Raw genomic sequence first — 27,924 nt, 5'->3', positions numbered from 1 at the left:
CAAGAAGAATGCACACAAGTTAAATGTCCGTAAATTACAGGCTTACTCTACTATTTTACTGAGGGTAAATGGAACAAAAGCAGTGTATAATATTATATATACATTATATAATATTTGGAGAAATAGAGTTCAGGCCTGGTCCAGAGCAACTATACAAGAGAAAAACTCATTCACAACCACACAGCCAATCAGAGCTCTAGAATGAAGAATCAAAGCATTATGAGTGGTCGCTAGGCAACACAACTGCTCTCTTGTTTGACAGTTTAAGCACCAATAGGATGATTCCTGGTGTTATACATCAGTCAAAAAGTGACTTCAATAAGTAGTTCAAGATGCTGGCTTTTCTGAACTGGGTAACTAGTTCCTTGAAGACTTTCTGGCTTTTCACAATGATCACACTTGGACTACTGTGTACAGTTCTGGTTACCACAGTTCAAAGATGATATTTTAGAACTGGAAAAGGTGTAGAAAAACTCAAAAGATTGTGGGCAATTTCTCTATATGGAAAGGTTATCATGTCTGGGGATCTTTACTTTCTTTTTAAAATGTGAGTGAGAAAAGTATGATAGTTTTATGCAAAATTAAGTGTGGAGGAAGACGATAGTGATGTATTTTCCCTTGTAATACTAGACCCCAGGGTCATCCAGTGAAGCTGAATGGTGAGAAATCTGGGACTTACAGGGAAAAAATACTACTTCGCACAAAAATTTATTGATTTTGCCAGCACATGTTATGCTGATGGCCACCAGCTTAGCTGACTTAAAAAGGGAATTGGACAAATTAATGGAGGATACGATTTGCAGTGACTACTAATCATGAGGGCCATGGGGAACAACAACAGGAGAGGGCTTTTGCTCTCGCATCCTGGTCTTCCCAGAGGCATCTCATTGGCCACAATGGCAAACAGAATGTTGGGCCAGATAGATCTTTGGTCCGCTCCAGCAGGTCTTTTCTCAGGGACAAGTACAAGTCTTGTTCCTGTATCATCTTACTAAACCAAGTTAAGTTCATGGGACAAGGCAGTGCATAAAGCAACTCTGGGAGGGCAGACAGGCTAGCTATGTCTTGTTGCTGATTCATACATGTTTCTATTCAAGAGCTATGCACAGTGAACTGCCTGCCTGCAGGTCTCACCTGGCCTGAGTCCACTACAGTCATACCTCGGGTTACAGATGCTTCAGGTTGCATTTTTTCGGGTTACGGACCGCCGAAACCCGGAAGTACCGGAATGGGTTACTTCTGGGTTTTGGCAGTCGCGCATGCGCAGAAACGCTAAATCACGCTTTGTGCATGCACAGAAGCGCCGAATCGCAACCGCACATGCGCAGACATGCCGCTGCACGTTGCCAATGTGCATCCTGCATGGATCATGTTCGCAACCCAAGCATCCACTGTATTAAGTCCATCCAGTGGTGGAGGAAGCCACTTGGGAGCCTGTGGCAGTGCACCTAGGGGTGGGCCGAGCTGCCCACAGGGGCGGGGCGCACCGTGGGGCCTCCGGAGTCTGCCTGCCTCCTCCCACTCACGCCCTACAGCTGGGGTTGAGGCAGCGGGCAGACCGCTTGGGCAGCGCAGGGCCTGTGCACACCCAAGCCACCGCATCTCTCCCAGCAAAGACACGTGGCTTAGGCGCGCTGCAGGCCCTGTGGTGAGTGCCGCACAGCATTTTGTCACCCCCCTCAGTGGTGACACCCGGGGCGGTCCACATCCACCACACACCCCTTCCTCCGCCCCTGAGTCCACCGTTGTAGGATGATTGTATATCCTTAAAATATCCAGTGACCTTGCTGGTTCTGAAGTATTTATTGCGCTTGAAATTTTTGCAGCTATTACGGTACTTCTCTTTAGATGCAGGCCAAACAACACTTCACAAAACAATGTCTCAAGGAGAGATTGGAAAACTGGCAGCTCCACAGAAGACTGCAGCTGCAGATGGAAGGTATAAAGTGTCTAGCCAAAAGAAAGGGGGAGATCCTGAGTTAATTGCTTCTAATTTTCTTCTCCCTTCATATCTGCATTTTATTTCCTGTATGCGTGGACAAATTTCAAAAAGCCATTCCGTTCATCTCTCCTCTGAGGAGAAACTGTATGAGTGACTATTTCAGACATTCCACACAAGTAAAGAAAGAAGGGAAAGATTGCAAGTCATTAACACTCTTACTTGCAATGTCTGAAGCTGCTCTCAGCTAAAGCAAAAGTTAATTGACTGCCAAATCTATTCTTATAGCCTCCAGCACCTTTGGAAGAATGGGAACCATGCATAGATTTCCCACCAATGGGAGAAGTGGGAATAAAATCAATACAAGTTAATGGCGAAAACTTTCTTGTGGCAAGTTGCACAGTCTCCTTTAGTTGCTGTATATAAGACAAGGCAGTAGTTTAATTAATACATGTTAACGGTACAGATTATATACACTGTGTATAAATGCTGTCCTGTGCTTAATACTAGGCAAGCGCTTCAGCGGACTTAGACACTATATTTCTCTAAGTGAAGAAAGGGGAAGAGAGGTTTGAAGGAGAAGACCCTCGCCACAGTTCCGAATTAAATCTCTTTTTTCCTCCCTCGCAGCTCTCCGCTTCCCCCTTCGCTCCTCAGCTCAGCCCCGCTCACCGCCGTCTCTGGGTGACCCACGCGTGCCTCACCTGACAGGAGGAGAGACTTATCCGAGAGGGGTGCTAGCCGTGCACGCCAGAGGGGGCCCCTGCAACTCACCCCCTGCGGCGTAGCAGCGCTCACACCCCCAGTGGGCGGATTTGCGCGTTTGGCATGATCGCCATCATGAAAATCCAACCACTGATCACCAAATATGCCCGGCCGCCTGGTGCATTTGCGCAATCGGCGGTCAGATTTTTGCGATCGGTGGGCGGCGCTGGCACGCCCTACGGGCAGTGCTCGCCCCCCCGGCTGACCAGCCAGGGGGGCAAACACTGCCCACTGGGGGTGCCAGCGCCACCCACCAATCATGAAAATCCAATCGCATAAAACCGCCCACTGGGGGGTGCGAACACCACCTGCCAGGGGGTGCTAAGCTGATCGCCGGGCATATTTGTGCAACTAGTGGACGGATTTTCACGACGACAATCGTGCCAAACGTGAAAAACTGCCCACTGGGGGTGCGAGCACTGCCACACCAATCTGCCCAGGGGGATTTTGTCACACACACCCCAGTCATTACACCCAGGACGGACCACATCCCCTGCACCCCCCTTGCAACGCCACTAACTAGTACAAAGACCTATATCTCCTGTTTGAACAGATTCTAGAGAAAACAATGAGGCTTGAACAGAGAGACTGGCGTGAATCACCTATCCAGGTCTGGGTCAATACCTTCAAGGTGTTTTTGGATGAATATATGACAGAATATATGCCTTCGAATTGTACTGCCTTAAAGGTAAACTGGTCTGGTACATCCTACCAAATTATTACTCTTATATCCGACTCGAATAAGGGTTACATTCTTTTTCTGTACCTTAAGAGCCTCCCTCTTGTGACCTTACTGCCTCTTAAAGCTTTGTTTTGTAGAAAGGGCATTTGTTGCTGCGGTCCTGGCACTAACCACTTTCCTTGCAGTTTGTAATATGTCTCATAGTCTCCCTAATTAGTAGGTTACCGTAAATAACAAACGCAATTTGAAAAGGTTAGCTTGCAGTAATCAACACAAAATTAAGATCATGAAGCATCAGTAACTAACTTAGGTCCATTCATTTCAGTTGGTCTACTTTGAATAAGACTTAGCTGCAGGACCAGCCCCCCCATGGGGCAAGGTGAGGCAACCATTTCAGGTGGCAGGATCCACAGGAGCAGCAGATCCCAATGCTGCTTCTTCTTTGGCAATCACCTGTAGCCGAGTAAGATTGTCTTCCATGAACACGGTTTTAACAGTGAGTCTGTAAGTGACTGTGGAGGCCAATTCTGGATCCACACGTCCTTTCACAGTGGGGACATAGGTTTCCGGGCAGGAGTTGATCACGGTGAGGGTTTGCCAAGCGTGCCTTCCTCTTAGCACATTTCTCCCTTGCATCCTGAGTTCAAGTGTCTTCAAAGCCCACAACACCTTTGGTAAAGGCTGGTTTCCAATTGGAGCGCTCGCAGGCAAGTGTTTCCCAATTGTTGGTGTTTATACTACATTTTTTTAGATTTGTCTTGAGATAGTCTTTAAACTTCTTTTGTTGACCACCAGCATTACGTTTTCTATTTTTAAGTTCAGAATAGAGTAGTTGCTTTGGAAGACGATAATCAGGCATCCGCACAACATGACCAGTCCAACGAAGTTGATGTTGAAGAATAATTGCTTCAACACTGGTGATCTTTGCTTCTTCCAGTATACTGATATTAGTTCGCCTGTCTTCCCAAGTGATGTGTCAAATTTTTCAGAGACACCGTTGATGGAATCTTTCGAGGAGTTGGAGATGGCATTTATAAGTGGTCCATGTTTCACAAGCATACAGTAAGGTTGGTAGTACAATAGCTTTGTAAACAAGCATTTTGATTTCCCTGCGAATGTCCCGGTCCTCAAACACTCTGCACTTCAATCAGGAGAAAGTCGCACTCACAGAGCTCAGACGGTGCTGGATTTCGGCATCCCTTGTGGAAAGATAACTGCCCAGGTAGGAGAAGTGATCAACATTTTCCAACATTACACCATTGAGTTGGATTTGTGGTGCTGCAAAGGGGTTATTTTTTACTTGTTGGTGTAGCACTTTGGTTTCTTGGATGTTGAGTGCTAGGCCAAGCTTTTTGCAAGCTTCTGCGAAGATATTTAGGATGGTTTGGAGGTCATCCTCGAAGCATGCACAGACTAGGTTGTAATCAGCATACTGAAGCTCTGTGACGGAAGTTAAGGTAACCTTACTCTTTGCATATATTTATTCAGGGCCCGCCCACCCATGAAGCAAGGTGAGGTGACTGCCTCAGGTGTCAGGATTCACCGGGGCAACAGATCCCAATATAGATCTTTCTTGCCCCTTTATTCCTGATGTAGATCTTCCCTCACTCCTCCTTCCCTGACAGGGAGGGAGACATCATTTGGGGGTCTGCCTCAGGTGCCAAAATGTATTGGGGCCAGCCCTGCTTAGTTGAATACAATCTCATAATTGTGTGCTCAAATCTTTTAAATGGCTGCCATTCTATAAAAGAACTAAGTCTCTTGGGCAGAGCTGGAAGCATGGAAAAACATGCAGAGGGCAGCTGTTTAGTACTAAAGTAGGGCAGGATTCTTCTTTAATTTATTAATCCCTTTGTTGGGTATATTTTTAAAGGCACTGGCAGCAGGATTCTAGACCCCTCCAACCACCCCAGAGCTAACTGAGCAGTGTATTAGGAATGCTAGAGTGCTGAAGGCTTGAAGTGAAATGACAGAGGGATGTACTGGGCAGGGGAGAAGCATTATAGGAGATACCAAATGTCCATCTGACATTAACTGGGCCCTTGAAAAGTGCTTGTGAAGGATTGAAAGATACATGAGGAGGCAGAATGAACCATAGGGATGACTGGGAGAACAGATTCTGAACCTGTTAATTTCTGATTTAACTCTTTCTGTTTCAGGTAACCAAAACAGAAAGAAAAAAAGAGAAGAAGGAAGCAGATGTTGTACAGTACGTTGAAAACTTCCTTCTTTTATTGTTTAGTTTAAATGCATTATTTTGCAACAAGTATTTAGGAAGGTCTGTTCCAGGAGTAGGGAACCTGTGACTCTCCAGATGTTGCTAGAATAAGCAGGTGTGATGGGGTGCTTAACCAATTCCCCCTTTTTAAATACGTTCCTGTCAGCCACGATACAGCAGCATTCGAGTGTATTAATTGTTGTGTTCCTGATTTCAGTATGCAAGCATGCTTGCCACAGAAAGTGCTACCTGAGGACCACAACCAAGTGCCCCCAAAAGGTAAGGTTTCTTTCATCTTCAGCTTGCAGTGGTTTTTCAATATTCCCCGCTATAACTTGCATTATTGGATAGTGAAGGACCTCAGTTTTAGGTATGGAAAATCCAGATTTCTATGGCAAAGTGAGTCTTCTGCTAGGCTCTCGTCTTCAACTCTGCAGCATAGGTTCTTTGTCAGCCCCACTTACCACATGGAGAAAGCTGTTCATATCTTCCTCACAGTATATGGATAATGTAGGACCTGTGTTGCAACTGCCACAACAATATTGATTTTCTAAGGCCCTTACTATAACTTAAGTGCCCTAGTATGAACCATTTGGTTCCACGGCACCCACTAATTTTATACTCCTGGTTTCCACCACATTAGATAAATGAGTAATGAATATGAACGCAAGGAAAAATTTAGTTGCTGGTCTACCTCTAAACTGTTCCTTTTCATCTTTCTATGTTTAGTATATTCAGGCTGATGTGACTTTGGGTAATGTATTCGGATGTAGCATGGGCAAAACTGTGATCATCCTTTGAGATATTCTCAGGTTATATGTTTTTGTGAACCAGGGTGGCTAACTCTTTCTGTATGTAACTAGCAGTCTTTTTCTTTTCACTGTGAAGCCTGGAAATACATTTGGAAGTATTTCTTTGAAGCAGTTTCTGTTTAGGTTGTCCCTGGTCTGCCTGATCCAACCCCCCCATCCCCCGGATTGTGCATGTGCTGTGTTGTGAATAAACCAGATTTGCACAATTGCTGATAAACTATAGATGATAGGTCACACACAGTTAGGGTACTAATTACTTGAAAATAAATAGGATTTTATTTCTAATAAATAGTACAGCCATCTTAATCTAGCTGTTTTGCTGGGCCTAAATTTGCTTGGGCCTAAATTTGCTGGGCCTGCTATCAAAAATTTAGCAAACAAGAAATGAGGGTATTCCATCCAAGAAAATATAGATAATGTGGGGTTTCCCCCCCATACTAGAGACTAAGTGGTTTGCTGCCTGGACCTCGTGTATTAAATGTTTGAATGTAGAAGAAGCAAGCTCGGAAGTGATAGTAGTAATGCCGGAACAATTGGCTTGAGATGATTTTGTTATACTGTTGTGGTATCACTGAGGTTTTATCTTCTTTGAGTCAGGGTTTTCCATTTTAAGAATGTTTTTGTTTTTCGATGGTTACAGAAAATGTAACATGAAATGTGACATGAAAAGGTTTATTGAAGAATTCAGCCAAATCTCATGACTTCTGTGGCCTTGGGGCCTACCATACCTCATTTTTTGGAAACTTTTCAACTAATACTTAATTTCTCAGGCTACTGATGGTTTATTTATCTCTGCACTGAGAATTCCTACTGTTATGCATTCACCTGCAAAGCTGAGGCTTGTGAAATGGGAGTCCTGCACTTCAGCAAACCAAGCAGTAAAGCTTAGAGAGAAGGGCAGAGTCAGGAGCAGCCTTGGATGGGGACTTTTGAGAGCCATTTTTTTGACTGCGGCTCCACTTTTAGCTCTAAGTTTTTCCTTTGCTGTTAACTGGGACTGTGGTGGTGGTGCTAACACAGAGGTGTGAACATAGGAGTATAACAAGAACAATAGCTATTTAGGTGAGGCCTTTCCTTGGTCTCTTTTTCTTACTATGCGGATTTTATAGACCACTTCACATCCACTGGCCCCAGTCTGCTGGAACGCTCTGTTGCAAGAGACCAGGGCCCTGCGGGACTTGACATCTTTCCGCAGGGCCTGCAAAACGGAGCTGTTCCGCCAGGCCTTTGGTCGGGGCTCAGTCTGACCCCTCTCCTTTTACAAGACCCTGCATACAAGTGGCCTCTCTAACTCTTCTCACTGGCTCATACAAATAGCTGACCCTGGTGAGTACTTAAGGTTTCTAACCCCTATAGTTATAATCTGTGGGTCGCCACCTGAACTTGTTTTGATTTTAATTCGATTTTAAGCTGTATTTCAGTCAATTGCTGAAATTTATGTCTTAATGTAGGCCTTGTTGGGGGAGGAGGAGATACAATTACATAATTCAGATGGGTCCAAGCCAGAGTTTTGGTTGGTGCACTGTTTGTTTTGTTTTTGATACAGTTGTACCATCTTAACCTAAAGCACTACTTTAGCTAATGGGGCCTCCTGCTGCTGCCACGCTGCCGAGCACGATTTCTGTTCTCATCCTGAAGCAAAGTTCTTAACCCGAGGTACTATTTCTGGGTTAGCGGAGTCTGTAACCTGAAGCGTATGTAACCCGAGGTACCACTGTACAGGGTCTTGGAATTTTTTTCTCCCCACTCATGGTATTAAGTGAATGTACTCACTACTAGAAAGGATGTTGACCTGCATATAGTTATTTTTAATGGATTTTTTAAAAGTAATTTATAAGTATACTGAGTGTAAATTTTAAAAGACTTATGTATTGTAAAAGGATATATTTTTCTGTGTTATACTCTACAAATCTTACATGTTTAAAGAATTCTATAAAGCAAAATGCTTTATTTTGCTCACTGAACCAGCTGGCTTACAGTTACGCAGTCAGCTGGCCCATTGTAATTTCATGTCTGGAGGTTTCTTTAGTTTTTTTAATTAATGTTATTTTTGTTTCTCTTTCCTGGAACAAGGCCATCACATTCGAAGTGCAATTTGTGTAATATTTTGTAAATATGATACTATATGGCTGTACAAAAATGACTTTATGTACAAATAACTTCTAGCTTATTAAAGAAGAAAACAATTGAAAATAAAGTGATTGTAGCAGATGTTTTCCATACATGGTGATGATCAAAATCAACCATCTAGACAAAGGCCTTTGTGTCTTTGGGAGACAGTGAGGGGAATATTGAGAGCATGAAACCTAAGTTAGAAGCAGGGAAGTGTTAACAAGGCCATATAAATTATGTGGTTCTGGGACTATGCCACTTCAGACTGTAAGGGCACATTTTAATCACTAGGTGGCAGGAGATCTCTCTCTCTCTCTCTCTCTCTCTCTCTCTCTCCCCAGAGATCCCCTCCCCTAATGTACTACTTTTCTACATGCAGGAAAGTTGCTAGGTATTTAAACACAGAAAAGTATTCAAACATATGATTTTTCATTAGGATCATTACATGTTCTGCAATGGTACTTTCATAGGAAAAGTCTGCCATTTAGGTTTTTCTGTTTGTGTCAATTGGCTTTGTGTATGGGGCTAGGATAATTATACTTGCTGCAACGGCACAACAGCCCTTTCTCCCCCTGGTACCGTCCGGCCATCCCTCACTTACATATAGTGCAACCACCTCACGGTACACCAATTACACAAACATCTTCAATTTACCCCACATTATCTAGTGGGGGACTTGTGTGAGGGAAAACTTAATGATTTGGAATCTCAGTCAGGATTTGAACAAACAAACAAGAAAGGTTTTATTAAACAAAGTAGGTTTTTGACACAAAGTGGGTAAAACAAAGGGTACTTCAGGTTATAATGTTATTCAGGTAACCGTTTACCTAATAACATTTATATTAAATCTAACTGATGTTATGGTCTCTTAATCAAGCACAGCTTCTTTTAAACTTCAGTTGCTTATGTTCAGTTACTTCGCCTCAGGTAGAGATTACAGGTTTTTAGACTAAATGGTAAACGCTCATCTTATTTCCAGTTATTTCACTTCAGTTCTTTCTCAGGTGTTGCATAGCTGTTGTTGCTTAATACTTTGGTTCTTAAACAAGGTGGCACTTTCTGTCAGTTACACACCCCTTTGACAGTCCTACTCCTGAGGTACTCCAAGTAACAGACCCAAGGGATTTCCACACCCCTCTTAACTGGTTTGGGAGTCTTCTCTTTCTAGAAGAATCTCTCCCCTCCTGACTGGAATGAGACCTAAGTAGACTGTCTCTCTTACAGCTTCTACTTCTCCTGGCTCAGCCTCCCAGTTATTTCCTGGCCTATTATTCTCACAGGACACCACACACTGTCCTTCACACTAAGTTCAGAGACTCCTTTCTGTAGCTTTTGATCTGTTCCTCAGAGTGGATGTTTCTGCCCAGAACCAACTCCCTATCTCCCAACCTCTCAACCTGTCTCTCAAAATCCTCTCCTTTTAAACTGCCACCCCTAGACCCCAGCCAATCAGACGCTGCCATTTGTTAACCGTTTTCTGGCAGGAAAAAGAAAGGAAGAAAAACACTTGGTGACCTAACCTGCCCAACAAACAAACTTTTCCGTCACGCTTGCCACCCTAGCAAATGCCTGATGCCTGCAGTAGCAGAATCTTGTGGGAATTAGACTCTAGTTCCCATTTACAGAGCTATGCGAAAGAAAAGACTGGGTTGTTTAACCTTTTAATTGGTTCCCTTTCCTCTCCTATAAAAATTACGCAAGACACTCTCTTTTGAAAGTTTAAATAACAAATAACTTTTACTCAGTGTACTTGCACTTGTTAGATTAAATGTACAAGACAGGCAGGTGTAACTCAGGTTACTAATACATCTTACATAGATTTGTATCTAAGACAAAAACTCCTACAGAATGACTAACTCTGAGGCAGACACCAGCTGAACAGACCAACTGCTCAGCTGCTGTCACACCTAAGACTGTTCATAACTGTACCAACTGCCCCTGGAAAAAGGTATATGACATTCCAGAATCCTATTTTGGCATGCTATAGCCCTTGTGAACATTAATCCTTTTCTTTGCATGTTGGATGCTTTCATCTGAGTGTGACTGCCCTTCCATATAAACGTCTTATCTTTCCCCTACTAGAAAAGCCAAGAGCAGGGGAACTGATTTAGTTGTAACGTCTCATCCATGGCATCTTGCTGCTTCAAGTTCAGGGACCTATTCTTGATCCCAGATGTCAAATCAGCCGAATTCAGGGATTGGGTTTTTGCACTGGGATTCATAAGCAAGGGCCCTGTCAGAAGGTCCCGCAGCATAAAAGAGACCAAGCTCTTGTTTGAAGCTATTCCTTATTCACTTCATTGTGTTGTCAGATATTTAAAAATGTTCATATCTACCCAAGCAATTCTCAGACAACTGTCAGGTGCATACCTGTTGTGGAAAAAGAGAGCTTTTTGGCCTAAATAAAGGAAAGAAACGTCAGAATAACGAATGCCAGTTTGATTCCAAGTATGGTAGGGCAGTGGCAGATATTTGTGCTGAATGTTCAGTAGCCATAACCACAACAGGTGTTCTGTTTTCAGGGTACAGGATAGGCAGCATAAATATTAGGAGGTAGAATTCTTTGTTTTTCTGGCTATGCCCTAGACGCTCGGTGCTGCTACATGAGCAAAAAGCTCCACAAACAGACTGATGGGCAGGGGAAAAAAGTCACTCCCAGAATCACATTACTCAAGCAAAATGCAGGTGGGTGGAGAAACAGTAAGGAGGGCTGCTGTCACAGTCTGTTTAAAAAATGGGGCTCCCCAAATGTCCACTTCAAAAGATACATACATTACTGCTAACGTCAAGAACTGGAGTCCCCCCCCCCACAAATTTACAGCTATTTTATTACAAAGAGAAACTCCAAATCCAAGGAACTGGTGGGAGTTGCCTCATAAGGATGTAAAAACGACTACCTTCCATTGTTTCACACTGCCAAGCCCTCAAATCTAATTCTAGCACCACCACCCCTACCCATTTACCTTCCTGGCTTAAATGTCCCACATTATAGGGGGGAAAGTTATGTCCCACATTGTGGGGGGGGGGAGTTTAAAAAAACCAACATATTTACATTGAACTTCAGTAACCATAATACTATCAAAGAGCTTCAAGTAGTCTCTGATTTTGTTTTGATTTTGCTTAATACTGATGTTCAGCAAAAAAGTGATATTAAATCGATTGTGTCGATTGGTTTTGTGTCTGGGGCTAGGATAGTTATACTTGCTGTGATGGCGTAACGGTCCTTTCACGGTACACCAATTACATGAACTTCTTCAATTTACCCCAGATTATCTAGTGGGGGACTTGTATGAGGGAAAACTTAATGATTTGAGTCTCAAGCAGGATTTGATCAAACAAACAAGAAAGGTTTTATTAAACAAAGGAAGTTTTTGACACAAAGTGGGTAAAACAAAGGGTACTTCAGGTTATAATGTTATTCAGGTAACCGTTCACCTAATAACATTTATACTAAATCTAACTGATGTTATGGTCTCTTAATCAAGCACAGCTTCTTTTAAACTTCAGTTGCTTATGTTCAATTAATTTGCTTCAGGTAGAGATTACAGGTTTTTAGACTAAATGGTAAATGCTCAGCTTATTTCCAGTTATTTCACTTCAGTTCTTTCTCAGGTGTTGCATAGCTGTTGTTGCTTAATACTTTGGTTCTTCAACAAGGTGGCACTTTCTGTCAGTTACACGCCCCTTTGACAATCCTGAGGTACTCCAAGTAACAGACCCAAGGGATTTTCACACCCCTTTTAACTGATTTGGGAGTCTTCTCTTTCTAGAAGAATCTCTCCCCTCCTGACTGGAATGGGACCTAAGTAGGCTGTTTCTCTTTTAGCTTCTAGTTCTCCTGGCTCAGCCTCCCAGTTATTTCCTGGCCTATTACTCTCACTGGACGCCACACACTGTCCTTCACACTAAGCTCGGATACTCCTTTCTGTAGCTTTTGATATATTCATCAGAGTGGATGCTTCTACCCAGAACCAACTCCCTATCTCCCAACCTCTCAACCTGTCTCTCAAAATCCTCTCCTTTTAAACTGCCACCCCTGGACCCCGGCCAATCTGACGCTGCCGTTTGTTATCTGGTGGCTGGCAGGAAAAAAGAAAAGAAAGAAAAACACTTGGTGACCCAGCAAACTTTTCCATCACACTTGCCACCCTAGCAAATGCCTGATGCCTGCAGTAGCAGAATCTTGTGGGAATTAGACTCTAGTTCCCATTTGCAGAGCTATGTGAAAGAAGAGACAGGGTCGTTTAACATTATGCAAGACACTGTCTTTTTAAAGTTTAAATAACAAATAACTTTTACTCAGTGTATTTGCACTTGTTAGATTAAATGTACAAGACAGGCAGGTGATACTTAGGTTACTAATACATTTTACATAGGTTTGTATCTAAAATAAACACTCCTTCAGACTGACTAACTCTGAGGCAGACAGCAGCTGAACAGATGGACTGCTCAGCTGCTGTCACACATAAGACTGTTCATAACTGTACCAACTGCCTCTGGAAAAAGGTATATGACATCCCAGAATCCTTTCTTGGCCTGCTATAGCCATTGTGAACATTAACCCTTTTCTTAGTATGTTGGATGCTTTCATCCCGCTATCCCGCTAACCTGAGTATGACTGCCCTTCCATATAAACTTCTTATATTTCCCCTTCTAGAAAAACAGGAGCAGGAGAACTGGTTATAGGTTTTCATTACTCTGTCCCTAGCAGAATGCTACACGCTTTCTCTCCTTATGCCTCTATTCCAGGCATTAGTCATAGGTTATAAAAAGAGTTTATTCCTGACATTCCGGCAAGTTCAGTTTGTTGTCATCTGTCATCAACAACCTTATTGATTGTCATGAAATTGAAGCCTAACCAAAGGGAGCAGGGGTCTTCCACAGAACTGGATCATCAGTTCTTCAATATAAATGATGTTCTCCAGTTTGCAGTCTGGCAATCTCTAGAAAGACAGTGGGTGTCCGCTGTAGTAAGTCTAGGATTGGATTGCAGTAGAAAGGCAACACTCTCAAACCCATCTGAACTATAGATTATGAGCCCCAATCCAGGCCTGAAACTGGATCTGTTCAGCTACATGACTTTCCACATGAGGTGAATGGGTCAGAACTGCAAACAGTAAACAGATTAAAAAAAAATAATTCAAAAAGTATACAAGCTTCCAGTTTATTAATACTTATACAAGCCCAAGAGCCAGCAAATTCCCCAATTCCTGAATCAGCAGCCCCTAAGAAAGGGATTCTGCCTTCAAACTGGGCTCATTTGTCACATAAAAAGTTTAGAGCTAACATCTCCCACTTAGTATGAAAGGGCAGAGTCAAGTATTTCGGTTAGCTTAGGTCCAGGCATGTGCCCCAACCTTCTCTTTGTTTCATGTACAAACTGTGGTGTGCCTTGATTGTCCTCAAAATTTGCTTCAATACAGGATGTTAGCCAAGAAAAATCTTAATTTTTAAACAATCAGGAAGCCCCCTTTTAGAGGCTGCATTTTCCAATCATTCTGTTCTTCTACTCTTCCATACTGCTGTCCTTTAGTAAGGTAGAGGAAAACGCCCCCTTCCACTGTGTTTCCTCTTCTATGAATTGTAGAAGTACACTTGATTGTCTTTAAAGGAAAATGTGCTACTTGTTCATTCTAAGCTTTGTGGGCTAGAAGCACTTTACAGCACTAAGGAGCAAGTTTTATAGTTAAAATTAGAGCTGAATTTGAGTCCAAGAACCTGTTTTCAAGGCCAAAACTCGGCCATGGAAACAATGGTGAGTTCTCTGAGCAGGTACAAAGTGCATCTCCATGCATATGCATACATACATACATACACCCAAACCTACTGCCTCTTTGGAAAGAATAAGAAGGGTCCCATAATAAGAGGGTGTGACTTCAGGCAACTATTAACACTCCTTGTAAAAATTCAGTGTTTGGTCCTAGCGACATTCCTGGTCTGCAGCCAAATGCCACCTTCCAGTCTATGATAAGCCAAAGCCTATTCACGAGGAAGCATTTGCTTGTGTCTTGTGCTTGGTTCAAGGTTTTTAAAATAGAACTACTGGCATTCTGGAATCTTGGAGGCGTCAATTCTTGAACATGTCACAGAGCAGCTTCTCCATGGGAGTGTTCCCGATGGTCCTACGAAAAAAAAGAAGCTCAATGCGGTCTGAAGAAATAACTTTCAGCGAAGGCAGAAGCAGAAGCAGCTTTCCAAACCTGGGAGGAGGAGACAAAAGTTTAGATTAGGTTAAAATTATATCCCAAAATTTTCCACCACATTTGAGAGTGGAGAAATGGAGACGACCTTCTTCCAACAATTTCTAGTGGTCAGGGATAATGGGAGTTGTAGTCCAACAACAGCTGGAGACCGAAGTTGGAGAAACACTGGCTTTACCTAACACTATCATGTTGCCTGGGCTGGGTTGGAATGAATGCATTCAGAAGGAAGAATTGAGAAGATAACAGCAAGGAGGAGCACTCAGCTGTAGGTACCTGACTGGCTGGCTGGGGTAATGTAATTGGTTATGTTGTCCCAGCATCACTTGAGACTGATCCTGCAAATTCTCAACCTGGTCTGGATCCTTCAGACCTCGTGTTTCTGCAAAAGAAAAGAAACAGAAGACTTCTGCTTAAGGAAAATATGTCTACACCGACACTGCTCTACTGGAGATCTTAAAACAGGATTAGGGTCTCATGGAATATTTTGAAGACAGAGGATGCAGCAGCCTTGAAGGAGGATTGGAAATGGACAGTAACTCATTTGGCACACCATCTTGAGCTTCTAGCTTTCATGAATGCAAATACTTCTTTAAAAGTATATGGGCAATGCCTGTTGAGACGTCAGAAGAGTGGTCCTCCAGTGCTAAGCACAAGGAGGGGAAAGGAGCAAAGCCAGGATAAATTATTCAAAAACAATTTTGTAATTTGCATGGAAAACATTACTGGGGGGGGGGACTTTTAAATTATAACTGTAATTTTGGGGAAATACACAATTTTCTCTATGAATTACATGTTCCTTCTGACAGCCCGCTCACCTGGTTTGAACAGTACAATTGCCTTCATACAGGCAAATTCAGTGGGATCCACACCAAGTGCTTTGAAACGTGCAATTATTTCCTGCAGGACACGAATGTCCATTCCTGAAGACACGACCTTTCCATTGAGGGTGGGGGTCAGCTCTGACACAGAGAGGAGGGGGCAGCTTTCCAGTGGCAAAGACCACTGGATGGCACACAGCAAGAACAGCTCACTCCAGGCTTCCTCCAGTAAGATCACCTGCAAAGGACAGGACACCCTAGATTAGATAACAGATTATGGATGCTCTGTGTTCACAGAAATGCATTTTACACTTCCAACAAGCACCAGTTTTCACAAAACCAATTACCTTGTTGTCTGCCTTCCTTAGTCCTTACATAATGTGACAACTTAGCCAAAATGCCTGTGCCTTATTTCCCCATTTTTAATAAATTGGACTGGAGATCTGTGGCTACCAACTCATTCATCCCTGCCAACTGAACATTCTGGCTAGGGCTGATGGGGGTTGGACTCCAATAAGACAGAGAGGTCCACAAGTTCACCACCTCAGTTATAGATAAAGATACATCTGGTTCTAAATTTGTCAATATCACTGTATAGCAATATATGTAAATTTAGGCTCAGCTGAGCATTGGTGCTTACAGAGTGCTATGTGCAAGTCTCTGCAGATGCCATTGATCAGCGGTCACTCCTGCAAATCACCTTTAGCCCAGCTGTGTGTTCAACTGCCCCATACCTGATGTCATATATAACGTCAGGTACATGGCAAGTTGGTGTGGCTTAGCCAAGAGGGCCTCGTGGGCCACGGAGTGGGGAGCCTTCAGAGGTTCCCCATCCCGATTTAGAGCATGTGTTATTTTTACCTGTAGAAGTTAACACATCGAGCTAGTATTTTGGTACAATTGGATGCTTCCTGGTTCAGTGAATAAGCTCAAGTAGAAGAGAATAAGAGCCAGGAACAGAAACAGAAACAGAACAGAAAGTTGTCTTATACTGAATCAGATCATTAGGTCATCCATCTCTGTCTTGTCTACACTGACTGGCAGACACTCTCTGGGGTTTCAGGCTAGAGTATCTCTCTCTCTCTCTCGCTCTCTCTCTCTCTCTTAAACACATTTATTCAAAAATTACAATAAAGTTTTGCCCACTGCCATAAAATCAGAATGGTCACTCCATTTTCAATCAATATATCCCATCCACAGACACCTCTGTGATGATGTTGGCATTAAAATATCCTATTCTTCAATAAAAGAGAAAAAAGGAGACTCTCTCAGCCCAACCTAGAAATGCCAGCGATCGAGACCTTCTGCAGGCAAGGCAAATCCTCATCGACTGAATTACGGTCCCTCCTCAACATATGTTGCCAGCCCCCACCCCTGCCTTAGCCTGAGCCCAAGTAATCCACAACTGGACTTGGCCCAGGAACTCACCTGGTCTCGGAAGGGCAGGTTTGAGAAGACCGGCAAGTTTTTTGCCCATTTTACAGCCATAAAGAGTAGCCGGGCGGAGGTTTCATAGACACTCTCGGAGCTGGAGGGGGGATATGGGGACACGTGTGCCTCTCCCGCTGGGTGCTCTGGCTCGTTACTGGTGACATCAATGTTCTCCTCAGCTGCAGAAGGGAGAATCATCCTGTCAACACTGTAGAGCTGCAGATTTGCAAGTTTAGAGACACATCTGTTCTGAAGGAAATGTTCGCAGAGGGCGGCCACTTAACACATCGCCACCCGAGATCACTTGGCATAAATGCACAGCGTTGATGGACAATTTCAATTATGGTTCTTCAGTTGGTCTAAAAGCCCTTCTAACCAAGCTCTCCTCTGACAGCCCTCCAGATAAATGACTGCATAAAGCAGTCCTCCTATTAAGATGGACACCTGGCCACTGTAACTGCAGAGACTAGAAGCTTCAGTGGACAACAAGGCAAAACCAGGAGGAGCTGGAAGCCCAATTGAGGCAGTATTATCAATGTTCACTAGGGGGCAGCAGAGGAAGGTCTCACAGGCTTGGTTGAATCCAGTACAGCCACTCAAAACCAGCCATGGTGTGTATCAATGCATCTGCCCCAGCTGTCTTCTGTGGTTTTAAGGAAGCTGGAAGTAGGATGTCACCAAGGCCACATGTTCAGAAGCAGCAGTGGGGAACCTGTAGACCTCTAGTTGTTGTTGGACAATGAGTGGGGAGGCTGGGAGTTGTAGTTCAACAACAACTGGATGACCAGATGTGCCTTATCACTTCCTTGGCATACTGCCTGCCTTCCCCCCTCTGCACCCATGCCCAGCCACTGACCATCCTCTGGCTCCAACTTGGCACAAGTCTCGGCTGTCATCAGGCTGGCCATGAAGCGGTGGTTGCTGGGAGGAGTTGTGGGTCGGCCCCTTGGAGCCCCCGTTGCAGAGCAGGTGGTGGGGCCCCTGTGGCTCGGCAGGGAGTGGCAGGGTGGCGGCGGTGGTGGCAGCAGGACATCCCGCGTTGTGGTCAGGTGTTCAGCTTGCCTGTCGGGATCCAAGTCAACGGCATCAAGTCTCACCTGGGCTGTGCTGCGGGGCTGGCGTTCGTTCTGCACAGCTGAGGCAGGACAGGCAAGAGGTCAGCAGCAAAGCAAACAGATCAAAGGGTTGGCAGCAGAACCGTCTTTCCCATAGGGCTTAGTGATGTGTCCCACCAGGGCGTTGGCCTCTCTGGGGTGCCCCAGCAAGTGGGGGAGCTGCACAGCTTTGCCGGTGGCCTCCCCTTTCCCTACATGCCTGCCAGCTGCACACTACCAACCATAAGGCTGGCGGGTATGCAGCTTCCCTCCCAAGCCGCCTCAGGAGGAGAGCGCTCCCCGCAGAGGCTTGGGAGGGAAGCTGCGCGCCCACCAGCCATATAGTTAAGTCCAGTCAAAGGCGGCTATGGGGTTGCGACGCTCATCTTGCTTTCAGGCAAAGGAGCTGGCATTTGTCCACAGACAGCTTTCTGGATCATGTGGCCAGCAGGACTAAACTGCTTCTGGCGCAACAGAACACTGTGACGGAAACCAAAGCGCACAGGAATACCGTTTACCTTCCTGCTGCAGCAGTACCTATTTATCTGCTTGCACCGGCATGCTTTCGAACTGCTAGGTTGGCAGGAGCTGGGACAGAGCAACAGGAGCCCATCCCGTCGTGGGGATTCGAACCACCAACCTTCCAATCAGCAAGCCCAAGAGGCTCAGTGGTTTAGACCACAGCGCCACCCACGTCCCCACAAATAATGTATTATGCATTGGAAGCCCAACAGCTGAGAGCCTTTTCTTGGTCTCCCGGTCTCTACTCACCATCCTTGTTCATTCCAGCCTGCAGGCATTTCTTCAGCCGGCAGGCTTGGCACTGGTTCCTGTGAGCTTTGTCCACCGGACACATACCTGTGCCAGCTTGGCACCTGTCAAAAGGAATGATGCAGTGCACTGGATCAGGTGGCAGATCAGGGGTGAGGAACATGTGGCCCTCCAGATGTCACTGAACTACAATTCCCATCGTTCCTGTCTATTGACTATGCTTGCTGGGGCTGATGAGAGCCGGTGATGACTGTGGTGCAGTGGCTTGAATGCTGGCGTGGGTCTGGTAAAATCCAGATCCCTAATTCAGATCAAACCTGGAGCCCCCATAACTGTCTTAAAGTAGAGAAGGGAGGGAGAGAGGGAGGAGTTGAAAGGGACCAGCCCTACCGTTAGGCAGAAGGAAAGATGGGGGTATAGATGCAATTAACACATTAATGCATTGACACACTAAATATTCTGAGCCCTACTGGGGACAGATGTCACCCTTACCTGTAGATGAGCTTCCTGCGGACGCTACGCTTGAAAAACCCACTGCAGCCATTGCAAGCATAGATGCCATAGTGCTTTCCACTGCTGGTGTCTCCACACACCTTGCACAGCAACATGGGGCTGCCAGCTTTGCTGGGAGTCAGGCTCAGTCCTATTAGCAACAAACAAGAGAGGCATCAGGGGGCTGGACAGATCACGGAATTATAGAACTGTAGAGTTGGAAAGGGGCCCTGGGGATCTAGCCCTCCTGCAATGTAGGAATATGCAGCTCTCCCATACAGGGATCAAACCTGCATCCCTTGTGTTATCAGCAGCATGCACTTATCAATGGAGCTATCTAGGCATCTTAATGGAGCACCACACAATGAAACAGGGGAATTTTCTCCACACATGTTTTGAGTTTTCTGCATAGATTTTTATTGAAACTTTTCACCATAAAATACAACGAAAAACAAACTAAATAATAAAAAGAATGGGAGGGAGGAAAAAAGGAAAGGAAAAGAGAAAGGGGGGAATACAAAGCTCTCTCAGAGGTAAATCTTAACCCTTGTCTCTCACCGAAAGTGGTGGAGATCTCTCCAGCCCTGCCTCTCACTCAAGGTCTTACACCAGCCAGACATCACCTTTCTGTGCATACCCTCTTTAACCCAGAGCAGAGGACACCAAAGAACAAAACAAATCATAAACAAAAGCAAAGCAGATAAAAGAAGAAAGGAAGATAGAGATGATTTTAAAATGAAATGAAAAAGAAAGATCTCCACATGTTTTGAATGACAACAAATCCAGGGGAAAGGTGGGAGGCAGGTAAGTAGCTTGCTCCCCGATTGCAGGTCCCCTATATTTACTTGACAGAAACACCCTCTCTGTAAAAGAGCAGTAAAAGACTCACTTCCATCTGTTGGGGACAGAACTGGAATAACGAAGAAAACGTGTGTGTGTGTGTGTGTGTGTGTGTGTGTGTGTGTACACACACACACACACACACACACTGGGCTGTATCCTGTGTCCCCTGTCCACCAGTACAGGGATGGACAGGTGAGTTTTAATATCGCACAACAGAAGAATCCAACACAACAGTTGTGCTAGAAGAAACTTGTGCAACAGATTGTACAATCTATTGTGTGGTGAAGTTACCAGCCACCTGCTTATGCTTTATTTTGTACAACAACAGTCCACTGGTGTGAAATACACACACACACACACAAACTTTATTTTCCACCCTTCAACACAAGGTCCCAAGGGAGGTTACAACAAGTAAAACAGTTACAAGTTAAACAAGAAAAAGTAAAACTAAACCAAAACGCAGCATTGCACCTGGAAGGTAACCAATAGGCAGCTTCTCTTTTAAATTAAAAAAACTTTTTAAAGAATTGAGTTTCTCATATACCAGAGATACAATTAGGATTCCCCTCCCCCAGAGCCACAGGACCCCATCCATCACATATGATATTTTACTATATCAAAGCACAACTCAGAAAGCAAAGTAATAACAGGCAGCTGCTTTCCTGACATCATTATCTTTAGTTATCAGACTGTTAATTTTGTTTATTCTACACCACACCACAAACTGAGTTTATACTTCCCCACCAATTTCTAGGTTTGCTCAGTGTATCTGATGGGTCAAGCCATAATAAACTAGCTAGGTAACAAAACTCTACTTCATTTTTTTTACCTTCAGAATTATTATTTTTTAAAAAATATTCTTTTATATATCCTATTTCACCTGTAAAAGAGTTCAGCGTGGTATACATTGTTCTCCTCTCATGCTCTCCTCACTGCAACCCTGCGAGGTACTCCAGGCTGAGAGATAGTGACTGGGTCCTAAGATGAAGGGCCTCTTTGAACCCACTTCTCCCATATCCTAGCCCAACATACTGATCACTAGTCTACTTTGGCTCTCAGGATCCTAAATTTACCTGATAGTTTAAAAGATAAGTATTTAGCCACTCTGGTCCACCTTTTTTTTTCAGGGGGTTGTGGGAGAGTTTTGTTTAATCACTCATTTGTTCAGTTTTATCCGAGTGCTAGAAAATTGGCAGTTTGAAATGTCCACATCTCTTAATCATTGGTCTGCACCTAGTGGGTCGGGCCCCTTTATTGGGTTGGGGCCTGACTTAAGATGGGTCACAACAGCTGTACCACAACCATACAAATCTATGGTAAAAAAATAATAATTAAGAAATGAGTCCCCAGATGAAAACTGCTGCTCTAAATGAATTCATTACGTGCAAATAAACAAAGACCACTCCTCCACATGTGGTGGCCTTGAGGATTAAAGGCGTCACCTGGACTGAAGTTTTCATAGTTTCATTTGTGGGACTCCAGTGACCTCCCTCACTTTCTGATTCTTCAGAAGAGGTCTGGCTCTTGCTCAGTGACAGATCGCATGCTTTGTATCCAGAAGATCTCCTGTTCCATCCCTGCCATCTTCAAGTAGAGATGGGAAATACCCATGTCCTAAATCTTGGCAAGCTGCTACCAGTGGGTGGACAATTCTAAGGTAAAAGGAGCAATAGTCTGCCTTGGTATAAACTATATTCCTATTACTTTGCTCCAGGAAAGCCAGATGAGATGAGCTCACCATCTGAGCTCAGAGGTGAAAACTATGGAATCATGACGAGAGAGAGGTTCTCTTTGGCCCTAACGCTTACTAGCATCATCAGCCACATCCATTGCCACAGCTTCCAGTGACTTTGGTACCCAGTTGCAGTACCCGTTGGTGCCCTTCCAGTCCACTGCAACTAGGCCTGTTCCAAGGAAGAAGAAGAAACCTCAGACCTGAATGGAAGGGGCAGGGGGAAGAAAGAAACATGGTCCAAAGGGCAGCGATGCCACTTACCTGCCTGGCTGCCCTCCATCCGTTTGCTCATTGTTGAGTCTGTAGGGGAGACAGCCATGCTGGTAGCTGATCCTGTTGAGAGGCTGGATGCCTCAGCTCCCTGCTTTCTGCAACTTGTCCTTTGCTGTGTTAACTAATCCAGCCTCTTGCTCCTCAGGTGTTGGCCCAGAAGCAGCTGCATCCAGTCTGTGGGCTGGCCACGTCTCTCCAATAGTGACTGGGCTCTTCAACCCAGCCAAGGATCTTCCATGGGCAGAGCTCTCCAGTCTAAGCCTACCAGGTGTCCTTTGACAAACCATGGAGAGCCTTGCTCTCCTTGAGAGTCTCTGGGGTAGTTGTGCATGTGTGTGTATTACGCCTGTGTGAGAATCCCCTCTCTTCAAGGCTCTTGCAGTATAGCAGGGCAGATTAGCCCTTAACGCTGTGTAAGCAGATGCCTATTTGTCATCCTCTTAATCTTTAGCCTCTCTCTCCAAAGGTGGAACCATCAGCCGCACAAGAAGAGGCGAGGAAAGGTGCTGAAGACCCTTCAGCGAGTCCGGGATGGTGCCAGGATGCTGTAACCAAAACCCACCTGTGACATTGAATCTGTCCGCACCATTTCTCTCCAACGCAGCTTTAACAAAACTGCTGCCAGGCCCTGCTCTCTCTCGGTGCTGCCGTTCCCCAGGGGGATGATTACAGCTCATTTGTTCAGCCATCAGCTCGGAGGCCAGAGAGATGAAGGCTGCCTGTGTTCTCCAGACATTTGATCTACCTCTGCCCTGACCCCTCAACATCATCAACTTTTGCTCGCGCCCTGAGACTTGATAGCAAACCTTTTAGGAAAGGGAAAGGGTCGGCCAACCTACAAAGGCAGCTGCTGATCAGAACTGAATATTTTATGGGGCCTTTTCCACCCAGGCAGGTGAATGCCTGGATCCACAAGTAGACCCTGTGTTACTGATGGAAGAAAAAGTGGTGCATGAGGAGTCACGCCAAGGAGATCACATGGGAAGGAGGCCTCAAACTGAATTATGGAACTCCTGTGAAATTCTTGGAATGCAGCTCAACTGCAACCATGGTGTGGTTCACACTTCAGTCCAGGAAATGGATACGTTTGGCCCATCATATGTTGAAGGCCTGCAACTCCCATCATCCTTGACCATTGGCCATCCTTGCTGGAGCTGATGGAGTTATAGTTCAACAATAATAGATGGCCACAGATTTCCCACCCCCTGTTTTACTTTTGCTTTATTTAAGAAGAAGCATCCACTCAATTTTCCGCTCAATTGCTTGTTAATGAATCCTTTCTATGTCCTGGTCAAAACATGCCAAAGAACTGGCTTGATTGACAAGCACTTGAAATCTTTTCTTTCCCCACCCCTATTTGATTTAATATTAACCGTGATGAATTAACAGTGAAGCCTTATGCTTAGTTGCCCAGAAGTAATCCCCAGTGTGTTCAGTGGAGCTTAACAGTACAATCCTGTGCATGTCTACTCAGAAGTAAGCACAATTAAGTTCCATAGGACTTATTCCCAGTTTAAATGGTCGTGGGATTCCAACTTCAATCACTCTGAACCTGTAAGCCTTAGGTTTCTGATGTTTCACTTTGACTTACATGGTGACGATACTCCGGTGCTCATCTTTGTTTAGTTTTTAGCCTCTGATGCTATAGGAAAGATCTAGTGCAGGGAAGACCAGAGAAAAGGGTGAGAGGCTATCACCTACACTGCTGCCACCAGCCAGACCTCAATATCTATTCTCTGCAATCTGCCAACTAATCCATTTACTCTGTGTAAGCAAGGAGGGGGGCAAAAGATAACAGAGCAGGCCTGTAGGGAGTCTGCTAGTTTAACAAAAACAATTAGCCCCAGGATTGAGATAGCTGCTCTGAGTCAGTCAATCCCTGTGACCAGTCAGAGGCCAGATGGTGATGGATGCTTCATCAGCCATTAGTGACAAGGTCATAATTAGTCTGCAGCCCTGATCTCTCCCTCCCTCCCTCCCTCCCTCCCTCCCCCAACCCCCAGTGATCGCTCTCTTCAGGAGATGTCCAGACTTCCATGGCTACCCCCTTGTGAACATTTGCACTAGTGCAAAACAGTTGTCTGGCATGGTGCCATGAAATGTAGTCATTCAGCTATTGCACACACACACACCAAGTTGTTCCATTTGTTTGATAGGCTCACATGTGCAAAGAAGTTATTCCACCTACAGTTTCTCATCAGCTCCATTCTGCCACCATAACATTTCCAAAGAGAACTAGGACACCAGTGTGATAATCCAACATGGTGTGGTGGTAGTAGTATTATGTTATTGCAGGACCTGTGTTCAAATCCCTACTCGGTCATGAAGCTCACTGGGGTGAGCCTGGGCCTAATCTACCCCACAAGGTGGTTGTGAGGATAAAAAGCGGGGGAAGACCTTGAGCTCCTGGAGTGGAAATTAGTATAGAAATGTAAGAACAAAATGTAACAACAACAACAACAACAAAATAACCTCACAATCTGCAAAATGCCTGGCTTTATTATGCACGTATTTCAGCCCAGATATACACAATCTACACAAATTTCTTCATGTGAATAACTGTCCGCAAAGCCAAGGATACCAGGCATGTGCTTGTATCTACTTACATCAAATTTGTGGTGGAGATCTATTAAGAGCGGTAGATTCGTAATCTGGGGAACCAGGTTCATGTCTCTGCTCCTCCACATGTAGCTGCTGGGTGACCTTGGGCCAGTCACACTTCTCTGAAGTCTCTCAGCCCCACTCACCTCACAGAGTGTTTGTTGTGGGGGAGGAAGGGAAAGGAGAATGTTAGCCGTTTTGAGACTCCTTCGGGTAGTGATAAAGCGGGATATCAAATCCAAAATCATCATCATCATCCTCCTCCTCCTCCTCCTCCTCCTCCTCCTCCTCCTCCTCCTCCTCTTCTTCTTCTACAGCTCATATGCAAATAAAGAGTTAACTCCAACTTGAACAGTGTGATTTTCTGCCAGCTAGCTCCTGACACTTGACCCCCGGAGAGGTCACGTCAGTGTTGCTAACGCAGCAAAAACAACGCATGAGGCATTTACAAGTTACCGGTCTCTGCAGCCACAGCAAGTGTTGTGATTCTCCAGAATCTCCCCATTGTCTCTCAAGGCAGATGCTAACAACAATGCTTGCAGTCTCCCATTCCCGCATTCAGTCAAGCAAGGGAACTGTCCATGGTACGAACCGTTGTGAATCTGATGCTGAGCAAGAGAGCAGCTGGCTAGAAGCTCCCCAGGTCTAGGGTCTGGTCTACAAAGGTTATTCCACCAGCAACTTCCAAGCAATTCCAAGGGTTTCAATTCTTAGCTTGGTTGCCCTGTCCTTTCCTGGAGAACTAAGGTCCATGACCATGAAGGTGATGATATTCCTCCTACAAGAAATGTCCTATGAACATTGCACTGCCAAGTTTCCGTTCAGGTTCACGCTCTGGCACATTACACTTCTTGGGGACCAGGTAGTCATTGTCAGGGGTGAGCCCAGTTGTGGCAAGTAGCTCCCCCAAATGCTGCACATTCCCCTGAGTGGGGTACAATCTTGGGGTGTGATCTCAAGGGTTCTCTACAGGTTCCCTATTCCCCCCTATTCCTGGCTCCTGCTAGCCCCAATATCCAGTTCTCTACTAATAAGGAGGTTTTGTCTGTTTCCAGCTCTGAAAGGTGGCAGGGCCTGACACTCAAACTAGCCTACCTCATAGGGTCGTTGTGAGGACAGAAAGGGATAATCCTATATATGTTGCCCTGACATTTTGGGGGAAAGGACAGAATACAGCCATCATAACCCTAATTGACAATGTGATTATCCCACTCAACCACTTCCCATCCTCCCTGACCTAACTCTGTCCAAGACACGTTTGGCTTTTTGTTCCTCTGCACTGCAGGCTCCACCAGACTGAGCTATTCCCAGATTAATATAAGCCCTATTGAGAAAGCCTCCATGAATTCTCCTCTGTCAGTCCTCTTGCAGGGGCATATAATGAACAGAGCCCTGCTGATACCTCAAGGAGTTCACTTCTTTTTTCGTTATTTATGGAAAGCTGTGGTTTTTTCAATCCCAATAAATCATGAACCAGTGTCAGAGCCCTATTTGTGAAGGCATGCAGGAAAAAAGTAGAGAGTTGAATGTATCAGTTGCTCTCAGTGTTGGTTCTCTTACATTATTATATTTGAATATTGTTTAATATTCCTATTTTTGTGTCATCCGATACACACGCACAAGGTGGCACACCAAAAAATGATGCTTATAGAACCAGATATATCTATCTATTTTTGTGACCCTGGAATGGGGACTCCCTGGTGGATCCCTTTGTGGGGAAAGATATTTTCCCCTGTGGAGGAGCCAAAGGAGTGAGGTAGGTGACCCAATGAGGACCAGGAAGGGTGCATAGCAGGGCTGATGCACCTGAGAGGAGTCCTGCAGGCCAGGTGGAGATGCCTGGAAAACCACACTCGGTCCCTGACATAGACCACAACATTGTGACATGCCTAGCTAGTTTAGTTGGTTAGAGTGTGGTGCTGATAACACCAAGGTTGCAGGTTCGATCCCCATAAGGGACAGCTGCATATTCCTGCATTGGACTAGATGATCCTCAGGGTCCCTTTCAATTGTATTCTGTGATTCTGTGTGCACCCTTAATGGAGAAGATATATTCCATGATACGACTGATGCTGTTGTATTGGATGTGCTCCAGTTTGCCAGGGTCCTTCAGACACGCCCCACCCCCTGGACCTGAACACAAGACCCCTGGTCACTTGAACCCGGGGCAGCCTTCTTCCCAAAGCTGGCTGATCTGTGCCACTTGGTTGTGGCAACAGCAGGCAGCCTGTGTAGAAGGGCAGGATGGCTGGAGTAGAATTATCTCTCATTACATGGAGAAGTCATTAACTTCCCCTCTCCCTCCTGGAAGGGTTGGTAATTAATTGCTTATGGAGGGAGCTTGGGGGAAGGGTCCTGGAGGGGTCTTTAATTACCACTTTGTGTTATGCTTCCTAAAACCCCTTAGCGCTAGGGCTTAGTTGCTTAAAGGGGCTTTAGCTGGAAGGAGTGCCCTCCCTTCCCCATGTTTCCAGATTTGTTTCAGAGAGCACAGCCACACGCCTGTGCTTCGGAATGAAGGTTCCTGCACAGTGGAGGGTGAATGGAGGTTAGGGTACACAGAGCAGCCTGGTCAATATGCAGACAGATGCCGCTCCAATTTCCATACAAATTAGCAGAGCGCTCTTCCATCTTCGGTTCACAGATATTTGCTGGACTACACCTCCCATCATCCGGAGTCACCTTAGCCAAAGTGAGGGATGATGGGAGTTATAGTTCAACAATATATGGGGGCTCAAGTCAAAGCAAACCGATTTTGTGACATAATAGGGGTGTGTGGAATCCCCCAGAGAAATCTAACTCAGTTAACCAAAGCTGTTTGTTCCCAGTGTCTCTTTATCTACTTGCAGTGTGGAGATGAGAGGGTCAGGCTACAACTGGCGAGACCCATGGTCAAATCCTCACTCAGCCGTGACACTCAAAAAGATGATTTTGGACCAGTCACTATGATCCAGCCTGGCCTTCCTCCCAAAGTTTTTGCGAGGATAAAGTGAAGTGGGGGAACCACGCCACCTTGGAGAAAAGATAGGATCAAAATGTAGTGGTTTTGTGGGTCATCTCTCCACCATCAATTTTCTTTCTCATCCTTCCTTCCTCAAACAAAAGGGAGAGGAATAGTATCCTGACCAACAGTTC

The 27,924-nt window shown here is 45.0% G+C and overlaps 2 protein-coding genes across 6 annotated transcripts; one reads left to right on the top strand and one right to left on the bottom strand.

Annotated features, from left to right (window-relative positions):
* Positions 1–19: 19 nt before the first annotated feature.
* On the top strand, positions 20–27,922 carry LOC310749722 (uncharacterized protein). Of its 5 annotated transcripts, XR_014541705.1 has the most exons (8): positions 20–353; positions 1,827–1,939; positions 4,376–4,453; positions 4,538–4,608; positions 5,546–5,590; positions 5,822–5,883; positions 21,691–21,837; positions 22,655–22,750. XR_014541705.1 is itself a non-coding variant. In XM_083587103.1 (7 exons), the coding sequence occupies exons 1-7, from the start codon at positions 333–335 to the stop codon at positions 27,780–27,782; spliced, it is 534 nt and encodes a 177-aa protein (XP_083443229.1). In that variant the 5' UTR covers positions 20–332; the 3' UTR covers positions 27,783–27,922. The 5 variants fall into 5 exon arrangements, 3 of the variants coding, with proteins under 3 accessions (XP_083443229.1, XP_083443230.1, XP_083443231.1); XM_083587103.1 differs by lacking the exons at positions 21,691–21,837; positions 22,655–22,750 and adding an exon at positions 27,639–27,922; XM_083587104.1 differs by lacking the exon at positions 21,691–21,837 and having other exon boundaries at positions 22,655–23,389.
* Positions 12,658–19,511, bottom strand: NR2E3 (nuclear receptor subfamily 2 group E member 3). Its single transcript, XM_083587135.1, has 7 exons — positions 19,338–19,511; positions 18,846–18,949; positions 17,837–18,115; positions 16,978–17,159; positions 15,547–15,787; positions 15,005–15,110; positions 12,658–14,728 (listed from the first exon to the last, which is right to left on the bottom strand). The coding sequence occupies exons 1-7, from the start codon at positions 19,451–19,453 to the stop codon at positions 14,596–14,598; spliced, it is 1,161 nt and encodes a 386-aa protein (XP_083443261.1). The 5' UTR covers positions 19,454–19,511; the 3' UTR covers positions 12,658–14,595.
* Positions 27,923–27,924: the final 2 nt, after the last annotated feature.

Source organism: Podarcis filfolensis (genome assembly GCF_964270895.1).
Source record: "Podarcis filfolensis genome assembly, chromosome: 14".
In the NCBI taxonomy this organism is placed as follows: Eukaryota; Metazoa; Chordata; class Lepidosauria; order Squamata; family Lacertidae; genus Podarcis; species Podarcis filfolensis.
The sequence above is the reverse complement of the archived record's forward strand: the minus strand, read 5'-3'. Positions and strand labels throughout refer to the sequence as shown.